Source organism: Phlebotomus papatasi, chromosome 1, assembly GCF_024763615.1.
Source record: "Phlebotomus papatasi isolate M1 chromosome 1, Ppap_2.1, whole genome shotgun sequence".
Taxonomy (NCBI): domain Eukaryota; kingdom Metazoa; phylum Arthropoda; class Insecta; order Diptera; family Psychodidae; genus Phlebotomus; species Phlebotomus papatasi.
Window position 1 is genome coordinate 79221565 of NC_077222.1, and position 23434 is coordinate 79244998.

The 23434-nt window shown below is 33.0% G+C and overlaps 1 protein-coding gene across 3 annotated transcripts in view; it reads right to left on the bottom strand.

Annotated features, from left to right (window-relative positions):
* Positions 1–5330: 5330 nt before the first annotated feature.
* LOC129810243 (SPEG neighbor protein-like) overlaps positions 5331–23434 on the bottom strand; it is a 57518-nt gene continuing 39414 nt past the window's right edge. The window contains exons 2-6 of one of the 3 annotated variants that reach the window (XM_055860580.1): positions 22268–22419; positions 16596–16806; positions 11559–11816; positions 11299–11498; positions 5331–5805 (exon numbers count right to left, since the gene is read on the bottom strand). In XM_055860580.1, the coding sequence (XP_055716555.1) occupies positions 11362–11498; positions 11559–11816; positions 16596–16806; positions 22268–22419 (758 nt within the window). In that variant the 3' untranslated portion in view covers positions 5331–5805; positions 11299–11361. Of the gene's footprint in view, positions 5806–11298; positions 11817–16595; positions 16807–22267; positions 22420–23434 lie in introns of all 3 variants that reach the window. The other 2 variants (XM_055860579.1, XM_055860577.1) reach the window with 2 other exon arrangements.

Here is a 23434-nt window from a genome sequence, read left to right on the forward strand (position 1 = left end):
TATAACATCACAATTTCTTTATAATAAATTGTCCCAACAATGTGTATTTTCGAAAAAATGTTTATGGGTGTTACTACACCACACTCCCCTAATTGGAATAATTTAAGGAAACTTTCGTATATGGACGAGTCGCTTTAGATAACCCGCATCTCATGAGTTATTTCATAAGAGAAGTCCTTAGCATCAACTTTCTATTCACTGGGGACACTGGGGTGCACAAGATAATTGATAGAAATCGTGAAATTTCTGCCACATTTTCAGTACAGATAATAATATGACAAGCGATGATATTACATCATGGATTAAGAGTTCCTTGCCTGTACTGGAACAAAATTTTCAGAATAAAATCGATTTTTATTGGATTAACTTCGTTTTGTCTAAAAATCAGATTATGCAAAGTGGTAATTACAGAAGACACAAAATTAATTTAAATGTCTAAAAAGCTTTTTTTCAAAGTTGTATTTTTTCAAAAAAAAAAAAAAAAAAAAAAAAACAAGTTTTAAGGGGCTACTAAATACCACCTATCAAAGGAAAAGCAGGTGATATTGTGTTGCATAATATATTTCTGCGTGCAATTGATATCGAATTGCTGTTGTGTAAGAATTTATAGTTACTTTAAGTCTTCAAAGAGTTTGGAAAAATAGTTCGACAGTGGTAGAAATACATTTCATTGCACTTTTCTTGCCTCGCGGAAAGTTATGTAAATTTTTTGCACAAAGTTACGTAAAGTTTTGACATTGCGTCGGCTTTGATAATATTTTCCTTTATACTTCTTTTTGAATTGATTATTGGGTGACAAAGTTTTTTTCTTTCTTAGAGTTACACTACCTAAATATAAATTGTATAAAGATTAATGTAAAGGATTTTAAGTAAATATCTCTAGGTTTTCTTTTTTTTTACAGTAATTAGGGGGAGGTGAGACGACTTTGAGCTGTAGGGCTAGATTGTTATACGACTTTTTCACATATTTCTAAAGGACTGGGTATTACAATTATTTTATTTAGTTCCACAATTGTTTTATAGAGCTAAACTACATTACTCTAAATCTAAAGCTAAGCATCCTTTAGAAATATGCGAGAAAATCGTATAACAATGTAGCCCTATAGCTCAAGGTAATCCCACATCCCCTATCTACTATTCTGTAAGTAAAATGGGTCACAATGCGTGGCATATTTCAAAGTGCTCGTACTCGTAACTTAGGCGTTATACCCCAAAAAATACTTTCGCATTAGTCACTGTTTACTGGTTCACAACCGATTTGAACCGATTTTTAAATCACTTAAAAGATTTTTCAAAATATCTTAGGAGTAATATAATTAAATTTCGGATAAAAACAAGTTGTAGGTTATGAACCGGTTTATTGCCGGCGAAAATTATGGGTATGTTAATGGTTTCAGGGTCACCTTAATGAAATCCCGCGAAGATTCCAAGTGTCTATTTCTAGTCGTTTGAGCTCTAGGCGTGGTAACGGCTGAACGGGTTGATGGGCAGACGGACAGACGTACAGACGGACAGACAAACCGACAGACAAACAGCATGACATCAAAAAGCTCGAAATTTCAGATTTCCAAAATTCTACCAAAATACGGCCATTTGGGGAGTAAGAAGTCGAAATATATAGGGGAAACTGGGGCACCACTAAACACGGGGTACCACCAAACACTAATTTTTATTTCTAAACTACTTGGACTATCTCGACCATTCCTTCTGTGGACAAGCATCCCTATAGTGCATTTAAATTCCTATCGGTCTTATCTTCTGATATCCAATATCCGATTAAAAAATCGCAGTGTTTGGTGGTAGCCCGTGTTTGGTGGTGCCCAGTTTCCCCTATAATTCAAAATTGATGGATTCTCAAAACTTAAGTAGACAGTAGCTCTGAATCATTATGACAGAAGGTGAAGATACTAACATAGAATGATTAAAGCTCAAAAGATTTTTTTTGTAATTTTTATTTTGTTATGTATAATTATTTTTTCTAAACATATTACCATCACTCAGACATAACGTAAGTATGGACTTTGGGAATTTGGATTATAAATTTGGAATTTAAAGAGGAAAACTTAAAATTTGAAGGTTAAATTAGGACTTAATGTTTGTTAGTGATGAATTTAGAGTCAATCCACGGATATTGTAAAATTTTGTAAAATGATTATTGGTAAAACCAGCAAATATTGTTTTCTTACAGTAAGCACATCAATTCAACTTACCATTGGAGTTTTTATTTTTAGTTTTCATTTAGAAAATCTGTAGAAAAAAATATTTCTACTTTATATACTAAATTCCTAAAATAAAAAACAATTTAGAGGAATAATTTAAATTTTAAATTAAATATTTTATTACCAGAGCTTAAATAAAAATCCAATAGTTATGTCCACAAATTAATTGTAAACAAATTCCAGTTGAGTGCGCACGACTTGTGGAATGGCACAAATATTCATAATTCATCCTTGTGCATTAAATTAATTATGACTGAATGTGAGTGAAAAGTTTTGTTGACTGGGAAATTATTGTACAGTGAACGAGAAATTTGCTCCCTTTTATTGTTCATAAATATCCTCGGGTGAATTTACAATTTGATTAAGATTTTATACGTTATTTTTGCTTTAATTAATGGAATGTTTACCTTAATTGTCCAACGTAACATATTATCGTGGAAGCGCGTACACTTCATTGTAGAGCAAATCCTGGAATGGCACTTTTTTCCGAAAGGTTGAATAACACAATTGAAGTTAAATTGTGCATGCAAATAATTAATTTTATTGAGGTTCATCTTCAATAAATTATTTATTATCTCATTATACATTATTTGCTATTTACATTATTCTTTATTATATACAAAAATCAAACATTTCCTCTGTTTTTTAATAAATATTTCGTCATTTTTTATCTACGTTTCCTTTTTTTTATTATTCTTTTTTAATCATTTGCAACAGTCGCAGAAATATTTCACTATGGTTGATATAACTCAATAATTTTGTACTGAATAGAATTTTAAATTTGCTAATTAAGCTGGGACAAATATAAATATAACGTAAATAAATTTACATGCTTTTGATTTTTTTGTTATGCACTATCGTTCAAAAATAATATTTTGCATGATAATAAATTACCCAACTTGGTTGTAGGAATTTTTAAAACGTTAGAGGTTAGGGGGGATGTGGGGCTATTTCGAGCTGTGTGGGACTGGGGTCCCGGTCAAAATCCTGAAAGCCAAAATCCCGAAAGCTAAAATCTTGAAAGTCCCATGAATCCCATGATTGAACCCGCGCTTGCTGGAGTCAAAGGGAAATTTTCTGTGTCTAGGGAAATATTCTACACATTATTCTCCATATAATTTCATCCCTTTCAGGATTTTGAATATTCGGGATTTTGGCTTTCGGGATTTTGGCCTTTACAGGATTTTGGCTTTCGGGATTTTGGCCTTTACAGGATTTTGGCTTTCGGTATTTTAGCTTTCGGGATTTTAGCTTTCGGAATTTTGGCTGTCTCTGATGGGACTGGATGGATATACGTATATTCGCATATTTCTAAAAGAAGCCGGGCCTTACAATAATTGTTTTATTCTATTCAGTTCCACAATTGTTTTGTAGAGCTAAACGACATTACGTTAAAGCTTAGTTTCTCTTAGAATATGTGAAAAATCGTATATCCGGTGGCAGCCAAAATCCCGAAAGCCAAAATCCCGAAAGCCAAAATCCCGAAAGCCAAAATCCCGAACGCCAAAATCCTGAAAGCCAAAATCTTGAAAGCAAAAATCTCAAAAGACAAAATCTCGAAAGGGATCAAAAAGTTGAAAATCCTGAAAGGGATGGCATTATATGGAGGAAAATCTTTAGAATAATTTCCCAAGACACAGAAAATTTCCCTTTGGCTCCAGCAAGCGTAGGTGCAATTGTGAGAGTAGCTATGACATTTTTAAGAATTCGGGATTTTGGATTTCGGAATTTTGGCCAATTCGGGCTTTTGGCTTTCGGGCTTTTGGCTTTCGGGATTTTGGCGTTCGAGAACTTGACTTTCGGGATTTTGACCGGGACCCCGTATATCAATATAGCTCAGCTCCACAGTTCAAAGAAGCCCCACCTCTCCCTACAGAGTCATTAAAATTATAATGGTTTATCTTTCCAATTACTATGCGTGATTAACTAAAGAGTACACTAGAACTTGATAAGTTCCACATTTCTTGAACTAATACTACTAGAAATTAACATTATTCGGGATTTACAAAAATAAAACTGAAAAATTTCACTTTTATTCAATTTTTTGCCTATTGACATTTTTGTGCTACATTGCCTTCGATATCTACATGCAATAATTTACAAAAGAGAAGGATTTTGTTCAAATGTCGACTGTAAATGTAATTCATGATGTTTTAATTGTTTTCTCTGATATTTCATATAATTATTCAGCTAGTAATCATAGGAATTAAAAGGAATTAGCCATATTTATTGATTGTGCGACATTAAATCAACTAAATACCAGAAAAATAAAAAAAGACTATCAGTAGTCTCTATGGCATTTCCACGGCTGTTTTCTATTTATTATCATTAGGGGCATCAATATAAAATTAATATTTTTTTTTGCTTAATCCCTTGTATGTACAACAGGGTTTTTGCTTTATTCTTCCACCTCTAAACCATAATACTGCAGAGAAAATAAATTGGTTGACAAAGATTTTTTATCCTCTATGAGCGTTGTTTTAAAAAAATAAATCAATAAAAATATATAGTGCATTATGGATCATGAAATTGTTTGAAATAATATTGTCAAATGTTAAATCATTAGTTTATTATGACGATAGCAAAATACCATCCTGTATTTTTGCTGAAATATTTATTATATGTTTATTTGAATCGATTGGTCTATTGATAAGGGGTTTTGGTGCAAAATATTAATATACAAAAAAACCAAAGTAATGGCAGAAAATGGTGCAGCTAGAAAATATATCGAAATTTCCATATTTTCATTTACGTTTTTTTTCCGCATTGGTCATTTTAATTACTTTTGCAATTTTGGGAGAGTATTGATCACTGTGAAAATTAATTCTCTACGCAATACTGCTAGATAAGCCATCTCTGGCTCAGCAGAAGGGTATTTCCCATACTATCCCTAGGGCATAGGGAAACTCTGTTAGTATATGCGCTCTGTCGGAGGTTTGTTTGACTGAAATGAAGTTCATTGTGGATACAGAGATATCAGGTCAAATCATCTCACAACATTTTAAACAAAATATAAATTGGGACATGTTGGTCAATCTGTGAAATTCTTGATGTGGTGTTTTGAGGTGGAAGAATGTTAGCACATGACAGGATGAAAATGGAATATATTGATTTAATAGAAGATTTCACTATATTTGAGAGATTAATCAAATGCGCATATCACATTATTTAAAAATGGTACACAGATATTAGGGGGTGTAAACATGTCGATTTCATCCATTTTATCTCCATCAAAATGTTCCTTAAGTAATCTAATGAATGTTTTCATTAAGAGCTAATTATTGTATAGGAGGACCTACGCGTAAAATGTTTCAGTGTGGTTTTAACTTGTTGATTAACGAATTTTCCATGCAAATGACCAATTCATTTCATTTGCTATATCCTATTGTTATTTGCTATTACTTTCTGTCTTTTTTTTCAATGGGGAATTATCGCAACTAAGAGATATAAATATCTTTAGTAAGTCCTGCTAAGGGAGATGACCGGAATATCTCGAAGAGGAAAGCTTCGATACGAAATTCCAGGAAATACAGCATCTTTCTCGGTGTTTCATTTCTCAAGTGCCAGTCGTTCACATCTATCAGTTCTGAAAGACGAATGGCATGGTAAGTACTTAATGGCAGAATAGCAGAAAATCCTTTAACAGCTGGTATATCATGAATTTTGTATAACTTTTGAAGTTGAATTTCTTCTAAGATTTACGTCAGGCACATAACTTGGGCGTTTCTTCAAACTTTGCGAAATGCAGGACAGTATTTCAAAGGCTCTGCAGAAACTTTAACAAGACTATCATATTTAACTAAATCACGTATATATTTAGTTGAACTTAAAGATTAAAATAGAGGCTATTCATCTCTGATGTTGCAAAAATTCTTCGTTTAATTGATTTTCCCTGTGACTTGACTAAATTAAGTGTTGAAAAATTTAGTTTTGTCATAAAGTGTAACATTTTTAATAATAATCTTAAGCAATAGTTTTTAACACTAAAGCCGGTCAAATTGACCGATTTAAAAACTTTTTGAAATTAACACAAAGTATTTAAATGGTACAATGTCGCTACCAAACTTTATGAATTTCTTAAAATATACATGTAATATATGTATTTTTTTTAGTATTTAAATTTTAAGTTTTTCTTTTTTTTTTAAGAAAAAATTGTTGAACATTCTACCCTACTACGGTCTGTTATTTGACCAAGAATGCTAAGAAAAACGACCAAAACGGTCGGTAGGTTAGTGTTGAATTAAATTGTAGTGATATAAGGGAAGAGCACCAGCGATCGGCAGTGTTCCTCGGATCGCCAGGTTAATACCGTATAGTTGCTCCAAATAAAATGAATTTTTAAAAATAATTATCTACTTTTTACCATTTAACTTTTACAAGAATTCATTGCATTAGCTCAGATTTAATTTATAAAACCAATTTTCTGTGAGACACCTGATTCAATTCGTGACGATCCGAGGTACAGAGTGCAAGTTTCCAATAACACCTATTTTTTTTACTTGATTGTAAATATTTAAAAATGAAATGCACAGATATAGTTAAATGGATTATTAATAGAGAGTAATTAATAAAAACAAAGATATCAAAAAGTGTTTCGGGACTTATATTTTCAACTAAATATGGAGCATGTCTGTAAACATTCCGATCGGTAGTGCTCTTTCCTTATCACTATTGTAAATATTTTCCGAAGAAAACACAAAGAGAATTTATGAATGCAGTGAGACGGAGCTGGGGCTATTTTAAGCTCTAGGGCTCCATTGACAAAAGGTTTCTAGTGTGTTTTTGAAGGAAATTGATCTTTAACGAAATGTAATTTAGATAGGCAAAACAATACTGAATCTAAATTAAGTTAGAGTGAGGCCCAGCTTCCTTTATGACCTTTACACACTACAATAATATATGTCTATATTGAAGAGTTTTAACATGAAAAAATTGTATTTCAATGTGGCCCCACTGATCAAAATAACCCTACCTTCTCCTGGTTTTGTTTACTAATATTTTACTGAAAATTTTTTATTGGAATTTTGTTACCCATATCTTTATTGCTTATTTTTTTTTTAGCATAGTGCATTTATTTGGTAAAAGTTTTCAATTTGATCAGTTTAAAATTTGAAATGCTCGAACTTAAGAAATAAGCATTCAATAACCATGCTTTGCTAACTTTTTTATTCTTTACATACAATAGAGTTCCTTTGAAAGTTAGGTTTTGACCACATTTACCAAAATACTTCTTAAAGTATTGCAGCTGAATAGAGTTTTTTTTATTTTTTAAATGAATAATACTACCTATTCTTTTACACACTTTAAAAGTGCACCCATCGTAGTTTCCACCATCAAGTGATACGTAATATAAGAGTTTTATTTAAATATTTCATATAGAGCGGTATTCCGTTTAATGTGTTTTCCACCGACCGAATAACAAAATACCTATGCACTATAATTTTCTCTTATCAAAAGAAAAGTAGTGAAACATTATACTATCAATTGAACCTAATGATATCAAATGTGCCATTATAGACGTTTCAGACACTATTTCAACGAGAAAAATCGATTATTCTTTAAAAATTGTATCCATGGATTTTACTGCCTCAAAAAAGATATGAAAATTTAATTTCAAGAGTCTAAAATTTAAAGCAGGATGGTTTTAAATTTATTAATCGAGGCGAACAAAGTTTAAAATCCTCTTTTTAGAATAACAATGTGATAGAACATTTGAGGTGGCGATGATAGGGGAATAGTACACATTTAAATTGGGACAGCTTTAAAATTGGGCTTTTTTCTACTATTTTTAAATAGATCTAGAGATCACCGTGATAATTTCCCTTCACAAACCAATTGCGAATCTAAATTACTTTATGATAAGCCTCCATTCCTTTTGAAAATAGGAGAAAAAAGACAATTTTCAATGCTGCCCCAATTAAAAAATTCACCATTTCCCCCTATGCTTTGTATGGACTACAAGAATTAGTGGGTCAGAAAGTGTTTGTTGATCATCAGAAATGGTCCTTTGATCCAGTATCTGCGATGGCTAACATTAAAACTCAACTTCATAAGATCAGATTTCACCTCGGACTACAGAAGCTGCGATCTTGGATTGTAATGAATCTGAGCTAAAAAGATTTTCACGCATTACAAAAATTGATTTATATCCAATAACACCAACCATGAAGGATACCATACCCTAGCCCCCGGTGAAAAAGAATACAAATGGAAAAAAATTCTAGTTTTGTTGTATTCTAAAAGGTGGCTATGGAAAAGTACACTACTTTCGAACGTTAATGCCTTCGAATAATGTGATTTTCTTTTATTTCTCGTAAGAGACTTAGGGCCTTGATAGATCTGAGGATAAGCCGAGAGACGGCTTAGCGTAATTATACTCGACATAATGGTCAAACTTCATTTCCATCATTTTCCACAAAGCCTTCTCTCGGTTTAAGTCGTAAGTGTGTCTAGGGCATTACACTTAAACATAACATAATTTCAATAATTGATAATAAGCTTAGTAATATTTAATAGAAATGTGTAAGCCTCTTAGGAAAAATAAAAGAAAATTCGGAAAATTCACATTATTCGAAGGCATGAACGTTCAAAGGGAGAGTACTTTCCCCTAGTAAAATTTGCTATTTGACTATTAGAAAATTATATCCATTTGATAGTAGATTTCCTCGGTCCAATATACTTAAAGAGTAAGGGCCAAAAGGTAGGGGATAAAAAAATAGTAGCTTTCTAAGTGCGAACTTGAATATTCTAAAATTTTTGACAGTTTGATCTCAAATTCCATTTATTGGCTAGTATAATTTTAAAGAATGGTAAATCTTACACTCCTATTTTCTCAGTGTTATCTATAATATGTGATACGACAAAATGATCTAAGGGGAAAGTGTCATTGCTTTGCATAGGCCCACGAATGGAATTAGTGGCGCAATAGGCAAGACCGTTGGCTCTTGGGCGGATCGATTCCCCGGCTCGATTCACTGTTGTGAGTTCGAGTCCCGCCTGGTGCAAAGATCTGAATGTTTAGAAAAAGACATTTTCACTGTGATATAATGTAATAAAAATGCACCGCCTCGCCCAACAACTCCGGGAGCATGGAAGAAGCATTTACCACACTACGGGAAGGCGCTCCTGGGCGGTCTACAATGGATTTCGCAGATTCTTCCAACACGAGATATGACATTGTAAAAATGATTACCTTGGAATAAATATCTCGATACGATTAATAATAATAGGCCCACGATTTATAATGATTATTTTTTTTCCAATGTTTCTGAATAAATATGACTCCGCAATAAAAAAATAAAATTAAAATTGGATACTTTCCCCTAGTTTTTAAAATATAGATGCAATTAGTCACATTTATTGAAAAACGTAGAAAAATTTAGTCATTATGAAGCTTGGGATCGTGCAGAGCATGGCCACTTTCCCCTATACTAGTAATTCTTCTTGGGAAGACAATTTTTCTCAAATTATCATAGTCAAACATTTTTAATTTACTTATAAACTAAAATTAGAGTTTATTTTCCTTGCATTAGTAAATTACAGAAAATTTTAATAATCTAAAGTAAAAATTCTTAACAATAGCCTCAATTCTGAGACCAAAATCAAAATCAAAATTTCAAGCTGTCAAATATTTTCAAAATCAAGATTTCGTATTCTGACGCGAAGTATTTATGGAACTTAAATTGTCTTAGCTGAAAACCAAGATTTCAAGATTTTCTACACTTAACGAAACGTTACTTTTGACAAATATCTTCATTCCTCTGTTGAATTTGTTGATATTTTCGCCATATAAATTAGGAAATTAAATTATAGTAGAACGTATTAAGGAATAAATGAGAGGCCATAAACGGGAGTACAGGAAGTGTAAACATAACTTGTGACCTGTGATAATCCAAGAAATGCTTATGCAAAATGTGTTTATTTTCAGGGTGGTGTACTTCGAAACGTACATCTAGAAATACGTACCATTTCGAATAAATTACAAGGCCAAATACAGTATTTTTCAAAGTAATTCTGTTTTTGTACCATCTCTTACAGTAATATTCCTCATCAATAGCCATTTCCATATGAAACTCTTCAAATTGCTACTATCTCGAAAATTCCAAGCACCTCCGAGAGGTTCTTGGAATTATTTCAAGAAAAGAAAAAATTTACATCTTGAAATCTTTAAATATTGGTTCCAGAATTGCAAATCTTGATATCCATACGGTTTGTGTCTTGGATTTCAAGGTTTCAAGACATTTGACATCTTGATCTTGTTTTTTTATTTCAGAGGCCAATGACCTCAATTCTGAGACCAAAATCAAGATCAAAATTTCAAGCTGTGAGATATTTCCAAAATTAAGATTTCGTATTCTGACGCGAAGTATTTGTGGAACTTAAATTGTCTTAGCTAAGAACCAAGATTTCAAGATTTTCCACATTTAACGAAACGTCACTTCTGACAAATATCTTCATTTCTCTGTTGAATTTGTTGAAATTTCGTCATATAAATTAGCAAAATTAATTATAGGACGTATTAAAGAATAAATGAGAGTCCATAAACGGGAGTACAGGAAGTTTAAACCAAACTTGTGATCTGTGATAAACCAAGAAATGCTTATGCAAGATGTGATTATTTTGCATGTTTCCTCAGGGTAACATACTTCGAAACAGGGGGGTGACATTAGCTCTGAAAAATGCGACCAGTTTTAGTGTAAATTTTTTCCTGTTTTCGTACACATTTCACGAGATGTCTCCAAAACTACGTAAGTTGCCAATTTGGGGTTTGCGGTGGCCTATTCTATTTTAAATTGGCTTTTATTTTGTATTTGTATTATTTGCTAATTTGTTCTACAAATATGGGAAACATAGGAAACGTCATGCCCCTGCTTCGAAACGTATATCTAGAATTGCAAATCTTGATATCCACACGGTTTGCGTCTTGAATTTCAAGATTTCAAGACATTTGACAGATTTGACATCTTGATCTTGTTTTTTTTTTGATTTCAGAATACCAAAATCTTGAAATTTTCTTGATCTTGATCTTGGTCTCAGAATTGAGGCCAATATCTAGTAAATTGGAAAAGTATGATCTTACCTTTGATTTGGGCCAGTTGTAGAAACGGCACGGTAGTGCTCTTTAGTTGGTGGCGCACACTCATCATCTGATACTACAAATGAGTATGGCAAGAAAAATGAGCGCTGACCATCTGTACGGGGATGGCGAAGCGCTGGTCTCGTGCTGCATGGCAGCGCGGTGCTCGCTCTTGATCACGTGCACCACGACACTGGCCTGATCTGGAAGCCAAGACCATGGGATGACCCCGTCACTTCTATAATACAGGTCGATGAACTCACCCGAATTGCTTGGGGAGCAGGTGTAATTGCCAGAATCGGCGGGTGTGGCGCGTGCAATCACGAGTTTGCTCGTGCGTGTCTGTCGTTCAGTGAGAACATTGATGCCACCTCGTTGGGAATAGTTTATAAGGCGCCCGTCCTTGTACCAGTAAATAAAGGATGGTGGTGCTGGTGCTTGGATGGCGACACACGTGAGATTTATGTCGCTGCCACTCTTGATGAATAGTTCAGGATTTCCCAGAATTTTAGCTTTCGACACTGAAACAACATTTTATTATAGTTAAAAAACAAGTACGGGTTTGATTGCGTGATGGGAGTGAGATACAAAAAAAAAATTTATAGATTAAGGATTAGCACATAAAGTCTTATGTCTTTTTTTATAGCCTATTTTGATAAAATCACCCACATACCAATTTGAGATAATTTTCGCATTTTTGACCCACATCATGTATTTACAAGGGCGTTTCCCATTTACGGAAAGATTGATAAATATTCCACCACAGCTAAAATCCTGTTATTAATAATTATTCTCCGATAGACTTATAAATATACACAGTGTCATTCATCTTAATCATTATACAAAATACCCCTATTCACCACACATGAGATTAGAGGGTTGGATACAAAATGAGGAGAAAAACAAACAATTGTAGAAGCCGTAAATTTGGTTTATTCCACGCACACACCAGGGTTAGATGGGTGGGAAAATGTTTATTTTGCCAACATAAGACATTCAAGTCAAAATCTATGTGTGAGATATCAACCTGAATAGTTATATGGCTCAAGCGGTATTTTAATAGACAAATTGGGCAAATGCTGTAACATTTTTCACTGTTAATGACAAAATTCAACAAGGTAGTGTTGAATAAACAATTGTGAAATAGTTTATGAGCATTTGTTCTACAATTAACTGACATTGTGCAGATTAGTAAACTAGAAAATTAGAAGTTGAGTTGTTTATTGAAACTGAACTGTATTTTATATACGGGACAAGTTGTTTAGACTAATTTCTAATAAATTTATATTTTGTTTCAAAGGACATTGGGCAAAACAGTCCAACCTTACGCCACGAATAAGACCTATACCATCGAATAGGTATTGGCAAAAGTAAAAACTTTTGTTCCGGGACCAACCCCAAAAATATGTAGGAAAAGCACTAGAGCATAAAACATATGTATATTGTATAAGAATTGTAATGATTTTTTTTGCAAAACTCCTATACAATAACGGTTAATCGTATATTAGTCGTTGCTAAGAATAATTTGTAAAGAAGGACTCAAAGAAAATTTTCCTAGAATAAACCGAACAAACCATACCTTTATTTCTTCATTTTCCCTGCAATTTTCCAGATCTTCCTTATAAATCTTTTACGATCCTTCAAACTCATAAAAAAAGGATTGTATCCAGGGAAATGTCTCTTACGCAGTAATATTCTTCTTGAAAAAAGAATTAAAACTTCTAAAGATCGCAGGGCCCAATAAGATACCGTTATTTAAACACTTTGATCAATAAATTCAAAGAAAAAATGTTTTAATTAATTATTCTGAGAATATTTTGCTAGAATTCTTTAGTAACGGTACCCTTACAACCCTATGAACTTCAGCAATCCTAGCTCCTTTTTTAAGGAGAATATTTCTCTAAAGACGACAAAAGGATGCAATCGAGGAAATACGTTTAACGGAATTAAAGAATATTCTAGGATATTTGAGGAAAATCTGAATACAAGAGAGATAGGGATACGGTTTCTTTTGGGAAAATGTTCCTTGAGTTCAGTTCTCTTTTAGAAAACGTTCTTTGACGCCGACAAACTTACGATATGCCGTTATTTAAAAAAAACCAAGTTTTATAAAAATAGTTCTACCAATTTCTTAAGAACCCTTACTTTAAGACATCTGAAAAAGTTGACGTGATGGACCATAAGTTTCTTCTGTTCAAGATACACCAAGGACTCCGAAAATACCTGTGATTTGCCATTAAACGAAAAAAGTTTTCGTTTTGTTGCCCTGTAATGTGCGATGGCTTTAAAACACGGCAAGTTTGTGTGGGAGCTACCAGATGGAGCAGTCAGAGGGAAAATCTAAAAATATTTATTTAAAGCTTAAGTCATACGTCGACTTTGTGCCTAATTTCATTAAGATCGGTTAAGCCGTTTTCGAGTAATAAATTGTCAAATTTGTGAATTTTCCGAAGGATATCGTTACTTTCCCAAGGACTGACAGTCCTTTTTGACTTTGGTTTCGGTAAATCTTAAGTCATACAGTAACACCTACAGTGTTGGGCAGTGTGTACAATCCTAGTTTCATCTCTGGCGAAGGATTGGACCAGCTCCCATACATTTCTGCCCATTGTCCTTTGCTCAATGCAATGTGAAAATAATCACATCTACCCTAAACTTATTTGCTTCTATTAGCGGTTCGCAATTTTGGGCGTGGAGGTCATTTGCTAGAAGCGAAACCGATTAATTTAAGATTGATATAATAATTAAAATTAGGCACAAAGCTATATTGTGTGGTGGACAAATCTTATTATATGAATTAAATTCTATAATAATAATAAATTTATTGATTGATGCCCAGTAGGGAAATTCTGTAATGATATTATAATGTTATATGACAAATTTTCGTGGTAAATTCGGGAGCAGTATACAACATTAAAGTGCAGTGTTCATTGAATGGCCATTGCAAGAACTTCTATGAAGCTCTTTGTAATTGATATGAATCAGATTTTTTATTAGTTTTGAGCGTACTACATAATAAAATTATTTGTCATACTGTTACAGAATTCCACACAGGTTACATGATATAACAACAAAGAGTATATAAATTAATGTAATACACAGTTAAATTTAAAAACAATATAAAAAAAAATTTGATCAGCACGAGAATTGTTCAGACCAATGTATTATACGATATACACGTATATGCATTGTGTTATTTACTCGCTTTTCTACTTGTTCCGGCATAAAACTTAAACGGTAAGAGATATCGACTTTTGATTTTTTGACAATCCCCTCCCATACGTGAACGTTATCGACATACGGGTTTATTTCCTTCACTATCACTACCCCCCATCCTATCCAACTAAAACCATGTTTCTTTTGGTTTATTCAAAAACAAAATCTAAGTGATTTTTTGTTCATATTCGGATTTGCTTTGTACTAGGTGGATCAATAAGTAATAAAAATTCTAAGTATTCGTATTAGTATGCACTAATGTGGACTATTTATAAGAAGCTTTACCCTTCCCCTAAAAAATAGTAAAAAAATCAACCATTTTTGTTTACGTATTTTCGAGTTACAGCAGTGAAAAAGAAACCAAGTTTACTGTTTCTTTAAAATGGGAAATTTTAAGTTTCGCGTATAGAGCGTATGGCTTATTTGACTCATATCAACCCAGTCGATAGCCGTAACCTACAAATCCTAATCCTTTATTCACTTAGCACGCCCAACCTCTACCATCCTTATGGGACAGGAAATGTTTCTTTATGGCTCTTATTATAAGGTAACTGTCCTCAGTCTTCAATGAAGGATCATTGGTCGCCGTGGACAGTTTATTATCATGAAGTGAAAAGTGAGTGGCACATTCAGTTCTCCCCATTTTCATTTAGATTGTTTAATTTTATTTAGGTGAGCCCTTTTTGGGGCTTACACATATTTCAATTAAACAGTATTCTTTACGTAAGAAAACAATAACTAAGACGATAATTCAAACGAAATCCGATACATATTTGTATTATCCATTATTGATAACTTTGTGATACTTTTTGATTTACCTATTATGCGACGCAGTTGGATATTTTGAGTATTTGACAAAATAAAATACCAGATGATTTTTAAACACCATCTTCATTTTGCAAATTTGTTTGATTATAGTACACTGACAGAAATCTGAAAAACTTAAAATAACATTACAGAAATGTTATGTTGCAGTATTAACCCGAAATCGGTATAAATATTATGCTTTGCAGGTGTATTAGGGGTTAAAGTTACCCTTTTTCATGTTATTTTTACCCTTAAAAGGTGTAAGATTAACATTAAAAAATGTTGATATATTTTTACACCTTAAAAGTGTTAAACTTATGAGGAAAAAGTGTTAATCGTACCCCTGTTCCTTTCTCAGTGTGGGTAAGTGAAGCATGTATTAACCATGACGGATAGATCTTCACTCCAATGTTTTTTTGAAAATAATTCGTTGCTTTAAAATAATTATTTTTTGCAACGAGTGTTCCATTAGTAACCAATGCAAGAGATGCAAGACATTTTGCGAAATAAAAACAATTAGTCAAAAGCTACAAATAATTTTCCAAAAATCACATACTTATCATCGTGTTCCAAATAAATAATCATGCCCAATACAATCTATTTCTCATATCCGCTCCTTCCTACAAAAATTACATACAAAAAATTAAATTGCCTGACATAATGAAGGAAATAAACAAGAGATTCTTAAGTTTAAAGAATAAAAATGTTGAGAAGATATGGGGAAGAAAATGAGGCATAACAGGAAAATTTATATGTTTTGTCGAATTTCTCACTTTACATTTTATTTCCTTTTCTATCTCATTTTTATATGTACTTCTGCAATCCTTCTTTGCTCCACTTTCAAATTCCTTCCTATATTTATGACCGAATCTTGGGAGATTTACGATTTATTCAGTCCTTTTTGGGCATTCAACATCTCTTATGCAGAGCTTTTTCATAGCTGAATCGTTGCTATGCCACTTTTTCGAGTAGGAAACTCAGAAAATGAGGAAAGTCACAAGAAAAGTTCATTAATGCAATTTTCCTCTACATACATAACAGACTTGGCATAGTTGTCATTTGATCCTCTCTGCCAAGATTTGTAACTAATTTAAGGACCATGTATGTTAAATCTATAGTCACAAAGTGTATTTTTCTTCTACTTGTTTTTATATGTCAGAAGCCCAAAAAACGTATAATAAATTTCCGTAAGGTTTCGCTATAATTCTTTTTGTATGAACAATATTTTTATTTTTTTTTCAGGATTGAGAGATAGGAAGTAAAATTTAGTTACTCACCTACAACGGTCAGCCTGAATGCCATACTAATTTTCGGTTCTGTTGATACTTGGCATTCATATATTCCCGAATCTCTAAGTTGTGGTGATGAAATCTTCAGTGTCCACTCATCTGAGCCCTCCGTGTGGTGACTCTGGAATCGTTGATCATTTGTGTATGTCATGATGCCAATTGTGAGAATGTGCAGGTCACGTTTACGTATCCAGGATACCTGAAGCAGTAGAACTTGGATAATTGCAATATTCTCATTTTCCACCCACTTACATTCTAGTCATTATCATTCAAAATTAGATGATACTCTTGAAATTAGACCAAGTCCTTGAGACCAATGAAATTACACTAAATGAAGTCAGGAAGTGAATTTATTTGCATATTTTAATAATTTTTTTTAATGATATTGCTCTATGAAAGAAGAAAGACGGTAAAATTGCAATGTCTGTAATAAATTATATGGTAATTGAAATAGAGGTAAAACTTCATCAGTAAGGAATGTAATTAATTTTTTTAATATTCGCTAATATATGTAGATAGTGTCAGCTCTCTTTCAGAAATTGTATGTCAAATTATATGAATAATTTCACTCAAACCCTTTCAAACGAAGAGGAATATACTTTCAATCCATCGATTTTCAGTTATATACTAGGAAGCAAGGATATTTGAGCCAAGAATGGGACCAAGATATTGGATTTCCCAGCAGAAATATTAAAACCTTAAAATTGAACAAACTGTTTGCAAATAGTCTGTAGTATCAATGATGATAAAGAACTAGTAGTAGGGAAAAGTGACCATGCTTGATACTGTAAAATGATGTCCAAGGTTTGTGATTATTTTCTGATTAACACACAAATCGAAGCGATTCTTCCACTATGACAAAAAAATGTCTCACTTATTAGGTTCATAATCCAACCTCAAATAGTTCTTGGAAATCCTTAGATTTTCCTCAAGAAGAAAATGGAAATTCAGTAGCGATTTTTATACAAGTTGGGTCCGGGGCCTTCCTGTATAATAATTGATTCGACAATTCGGAGGCCCATTTTCACTGCAAAAAAATCACCGGATACAAAAAATTGCACATCAATATTTAGACGAAACTCTAATCTATCTGCTTAAATCGTTTGTACGACTGGTTATTAGTTTTAAAATCACTTTTATGTAATTTTTCTAAGCCATTTTTTTATGACATTAGGGCGCTAGCGAAAACCATTTTTTCACTTTGAGTCCAAGAAAATGTCACTCTGCAACCTTAAAATTCAGGCAACAGGGTTGAAGGCTATGTCAATTGTCGATAAAATTGGAGGATTACAATAGGTGTAATTATGAAATAATCACATCTAATGGTAGAGTTGCCACATTTAAATTATCATTCATGGACCCTTCTTGAAATATAGGATGTACACAAGTAGAATTTATGAATTTGTTACCACCCACAAAAACAGTGTCCACCAAGTAAAAATATTTTTACATAAATATTAGTACTGATGACCCCTCTATGTGCCTATGATAGTAGTTTTCGTGAACAGCGACATTAATTAAGAAATACTTATGAAATATCATGTATCGAAATTACAGTTTTGGGCCTATTTTTGATTTTTCCTTCCTGAAACTAGGAAAAAAGAGCTAGGATCCTAATTTTTTTAGGAAATGTGAGGCTTAGCACCAGCTATTGAAATATATTGCGATGAGTCATGACTATTGATTAACATAGGAAAAAAATAGTTATTATCAAGCTTGGATCGTATCAAGCATGGTCACTTTCCCCTACTAGAGCAAACAGAGAGAAATTACATTATAATATTTCTGATAAACCTATTGTAAATAAAGTCATTAATGAAAATCTTATAATGTCACTATTTTTATAAACATTGGCGCTTTATAGTTCATAAACATGGGAATCAGATGAAGTGAACCGAATGAACTATATAGTCAAGTGTGCTAATCCGGGCGCTTCGCTATCTGGATCGTTTATGACTAATCCACTTAAAATAAAATTTTTATTTTTATTTCCGTAATATAGTCACTACAGTAACATAATATAACTATTCAAGTTTGAGAAAACGCAAAAATAATATTTTTATCCAGTAAATAAGTGAGTGTAATCGACTCACTAAAAATTTTCTAGCAGTGATATTTTCGCTAATGACAGCTAGTTGATTAAAAACATTTATTGTTTTTTTCCTTGTGAAAAAAAGTATTTTAAATCCAAAGTTTTAATTAAAAGTGAATTAGCAAAAAGGTGACCCAGTTAGTGCATGCTAACTTATTTCAGTATTATCATTATTTTATAAATTTTCTTTAATATTTTTGATATTTCTTTTATATTATGTTTCTGAATGAAACAGTGAATAATTCTATGGATTTAGAAGAAGTAAAAAAGAATTTCATTAGTGCAAAAACAAGCGTTTAAGTAGCACTCTTTGGAAAACGATCCAGTTACCCCACCTTATTTTACAACATAAATATAGGATTTATTTATTTTTAAAAGGTTTATCGGAATAATAGGAAATTGGTTCAAACATCTTCGCTATCCTACTTTAACAATTGAGTAAAAACCACACTTGTTTGAATGGTTGAAAACTACACTGGTAAAAATAAAAGGGTCAAATTGACCCTTTTCCAAAGGATGGATCATATTTGACTCTTTGAAAGGGTCACCAGGAACCCTTCGAAAGGGTCACGGTTTTGACATCTATTTAATTCCGGAATAAACGAATAAAAAAAACAATGAAAAAGTGATCTTTGGTGTTCGCTCAGATGAGAGAAATATGATATCAGTAATAAGTTTACAATAAAACATGATTATTCGTGATAAATGTGCATACTAAATTTCAAGTGATACAAAAGTGAACCTTTCAAAGGGTCAAATACGATCCATCCTTTTGAAAAGGGTCAATTTGACCCTTTTATTTTTACCAGTGTATGCTCTCCAATATGTTTTAAAATTATGTAAGAAAATATTTTGAACATCATAATTTTATGTAATTGAGTTTGAAAATTAAATATCAATCTAATCAAGGAAATTTACAAAATATATTAGAATGATTTTACGACTTTGAGACGTAAAACACGAAAGCAAAAGTCGGGATGGATGAAGGGGCTTATGTTGAATATCCCAAGGTAGACACTGCTTCTGTAGAAGACATAAAGACGCTATTTCTAACCGTTTGGCATCCAGGTCTGAACACAATGGATAGGGGCAAGTGGGACATCTTTAAAATAGGGCTTTTTCTCCTATTTTTAAATGAAACTGAACCTTATATTTATATCAATTTAGATACACAAATCAATTGTGAAGCTAAATATGATAATAAGGTTCAGTTCTACTTAAAAATGGGAGAAAACAAATCAATTTTAAAGCTGCCCCAATTTAAAGATGACTCACTTCCTCCTAAACTGTCCACCATGGCGTAATATTTCGAAAAAAATTGCATTGCGCTATATATATTATTTTGAAGTTCCAACTACAAAAGTTTAATAAGTAATGAAAAAGAGATAGCAAAGCGTCCAAGCTTTGCAGAGTGCTCGAACTCACGAGAAAGAGCTATCCGTGTATTATTTTTTCGCATGCTTTTTGGGGACACACCGCTTTACTACCGATTTTTGATTGTATAATTAAAGAAAAACATTCCAAAATAAGAAACTGCTTAAGAAAAATAAATTTTAAAATATTTTAGCATAAGTAACAAGCGTACGAAAAAATAAAAAAAGACATCTTAGAAAGGCAAATAATTTACGGATATATTACCGATTCACTACTGATCAATTCCGATACGTACGTGTTGGAACTTTCAAGATCTTTCAAAAAAAATCCAAATTTAAGCAAACCGAATAGGCCCTCCAAAGTGGTTAAATTTTGATGTTCGAAAATTCGATATTGAAATAGTTTTCGAACATATGTACCTAAGGAGAAATATGTGCCTTGACTACCTCTAAAACATATTCGAAAATGAAAGGCATCGTAGGTGCCGTTTTCGAAATAAATCAAGAAATAAACGAAATAATCGTAAATCAATGACGCTGTGGGTGAAAAAGAAAAAGAGAGTGTCCTAGATAATGTTGACTTATGGGGGGGGGGGGTCGTCGAAAACCGGAAGCCGATACCTCCTACAGTTTGGCCTCTAACCCTGTCACAAGTTGAAAAAAAGTGGATTGTAAATACTCTTTCTTTAAGTTCGAGCAGTAAAAATAATGCGAAATTGTTTATGAATAATTGTTAATATTTTCAATTAATTTAGTATTTCTGTAGTACAAATAAACAAGTATTAGTATAGAATTAACATTGTGACCTAGGAGCGCATTAAATTTATGGACTTTATAAAGCTTAAACGCGTAATAGGGTATATATTAGCTCCCCCAGTACTATTTTAATTCATCACGAAAGCTTTGGCATGAAATCAGCAAAATATGTTGGGTTTATTTAAAAAAAAACAACAATACAAAATTTGAAAAAAGTGGCATTACGCCATATGTTGTATGATAATCCGTACGGTGTAATTATCTTGACAGTACATTTTAGTAATTGACCATAATGCATTTTCCTTCTGACAAAAAACTATGTGAATTTACATAGAACAAGTATAGAGGAAGTTGGGGCTATATTGAAAACGCTATTTTTCGCGTATTTCTAAAGGAAACTAGTCTTAGCTAGAATTAAATTGAGATAAAGATTTGTTTTGTAATGTCTAACTAGCTTAGTTGCATATATAAATATTCGAAAAAAAGAATTTTCTATATAGCCCCAACTTCCATGCAGCCCTACCTCCCCCTAATCGTATAATAATAAATTGTAAACATGGTATTATGCCACATTTGTCTTTTAAGATATAATCTCTCTCTCAAATGAAAATTTTATATTTGTTGATATCTACGCTACGCGAATTAGAACTCAATATCTTCGAATAACGCATTAATCAATGTGGGGCTTGTTTACAAGGGAAAAGTAATCCATTTTAGTTTTCCGTATACCAAAAAAAAAACATTTTGCTTTCTGCTTTTGATAAATATAAATTACGACATCAATGGAAGCAATATAGAAACAATATTTTTGTAATAAAAAAGTTTGACTATGTGAAGGATATTAAATTGAAAAATTGTTATGTTTTCCAACTTCATGCTTCACTTAAATCAACATGGTCATTTAAAATACATTTCCGAATTATGCAATTAGATTAATTCCAAATTGGATTTTTTTCTGATGTGGGGTCGTTTAGAACTACAGAAGTACCAAGTTAGAAAAAAATCACAATTTTGATTGTATTTTGTCATTTCAGCTTTTTCTCGCGTTAGGATTCTGCAAAGAACCACGAAAAAGCCCCCTTGGGACTTTCTTTGTCTCACACTCAAGCATTTTTTGATTCATCGTTTGGAAGATAAAAGAGAAACAAAAGTGGGGCGATTGAGAAGAAAAGCGGAGATGAAATTTAATGCAATTTTAAGTTGAAAAGTTTGCTGGGGAAGAAAAACATGCACAGCCTCAATGGAACATCTCCACAATCATTTCCCTCGTTAGGAGGTGCGAGAAGAAAATTGAATTTTGCCGGTGATTGTTGCGTTGGCAAAGGCAGTTGGGGGTAAAATGTCGGACCGAAGTTTTTTTTTAAATATACATATATCAGATATATAAATATATCTACGGTATTTGCCATCTTAAAGCAAATTCTAGTGGATATACATACCGCTCTATCGCCAAGATTACGGACACGGCAGCGCAAAAGAGCCACTTGGCCTACGGTGGCGGTGAGGTCTCGTTTCGTTGTGTTGTCAAAGTAGGGTTGAGCGAAGGGGGTGTCCCAGTAGCTGGGCGCCTCCACATTAATGAATCCTATCACTGGAAGAAAACAAAGAAAAATTAAAATTTTAATTACTATCCTTATCATACAGTTGAGGATCTGGTGTTGGAGCGGATAAGAGCTTTGGTTCTTTCACGGAAAGATCCCTACCTGACTGTCGTACTTCTGAATTGGAGTCCTGTCCAATGCAAATTTGAATCTTTATAAGAAGAGTTTCCCACATTTTCAAGATATTTTTGTAATACTCGATATGATTAATATTAAAAATTTATTCAGTTGTACATATTCTGGCGTTTTTCTAGATCAATCAATCAATCAATGAATAGTTTAACTTAGCATTTTTCATTTGGTATGGATCAGTTGGAGAAAAAGAGAGCCTACCTCATGCATCAATTCGAAGACATAGAGACGCTGCAGCAGACGAGAGAGGTGGGAGGCTGTTATCTGGCTGTGTCTTCTCAGCGACGGGGCTATCAACCACAGATGTCTTTGTACAAAAACCAATCACGAAACACCCTAGTACAGACACAGGATGTGCTAAGCAGATCGGGGGAATTCTTCAAGAGATTTCTCTATGCAGTAGAATCTGCATTAGGGGGGGTTCGAGGAGGAAGATGACACTGACTACGGAGAGGAAGAGGCCCGGACTGGACAGAGCCATTCAAAATATAGTCATTCAAAACTTGAACAACCACAAAGCTGGTTTTGAGCGCAGTGCTTCTGCAGAAAAAACCCAAAATTCCCTGTGTGCACTCATTAGGAGCAGCGGAGGTAGTAGTAACGTTTTTCAGATACAATATTAAAATTTTGTCCACTGCCCAGCGAGCACAGTTAGCAGAATAAAATAGGATTTTCAGCATTTTTTTGCTGAATCGGTCTGCTGGCCAATCAGCAGCTCTCGAACAAAAAGTGCTAAGCAAATACATGAAAACGGCACTGTTTAGCGCTCGCAGCGGATGATGGCAGAACTAAACACTGTCGGTAGATGGCGCCGGGAAGCATTTAGCAGCAAATTTTCTCTTTCATTTTCTTTCTTTTTCTCTCAAAATGTCA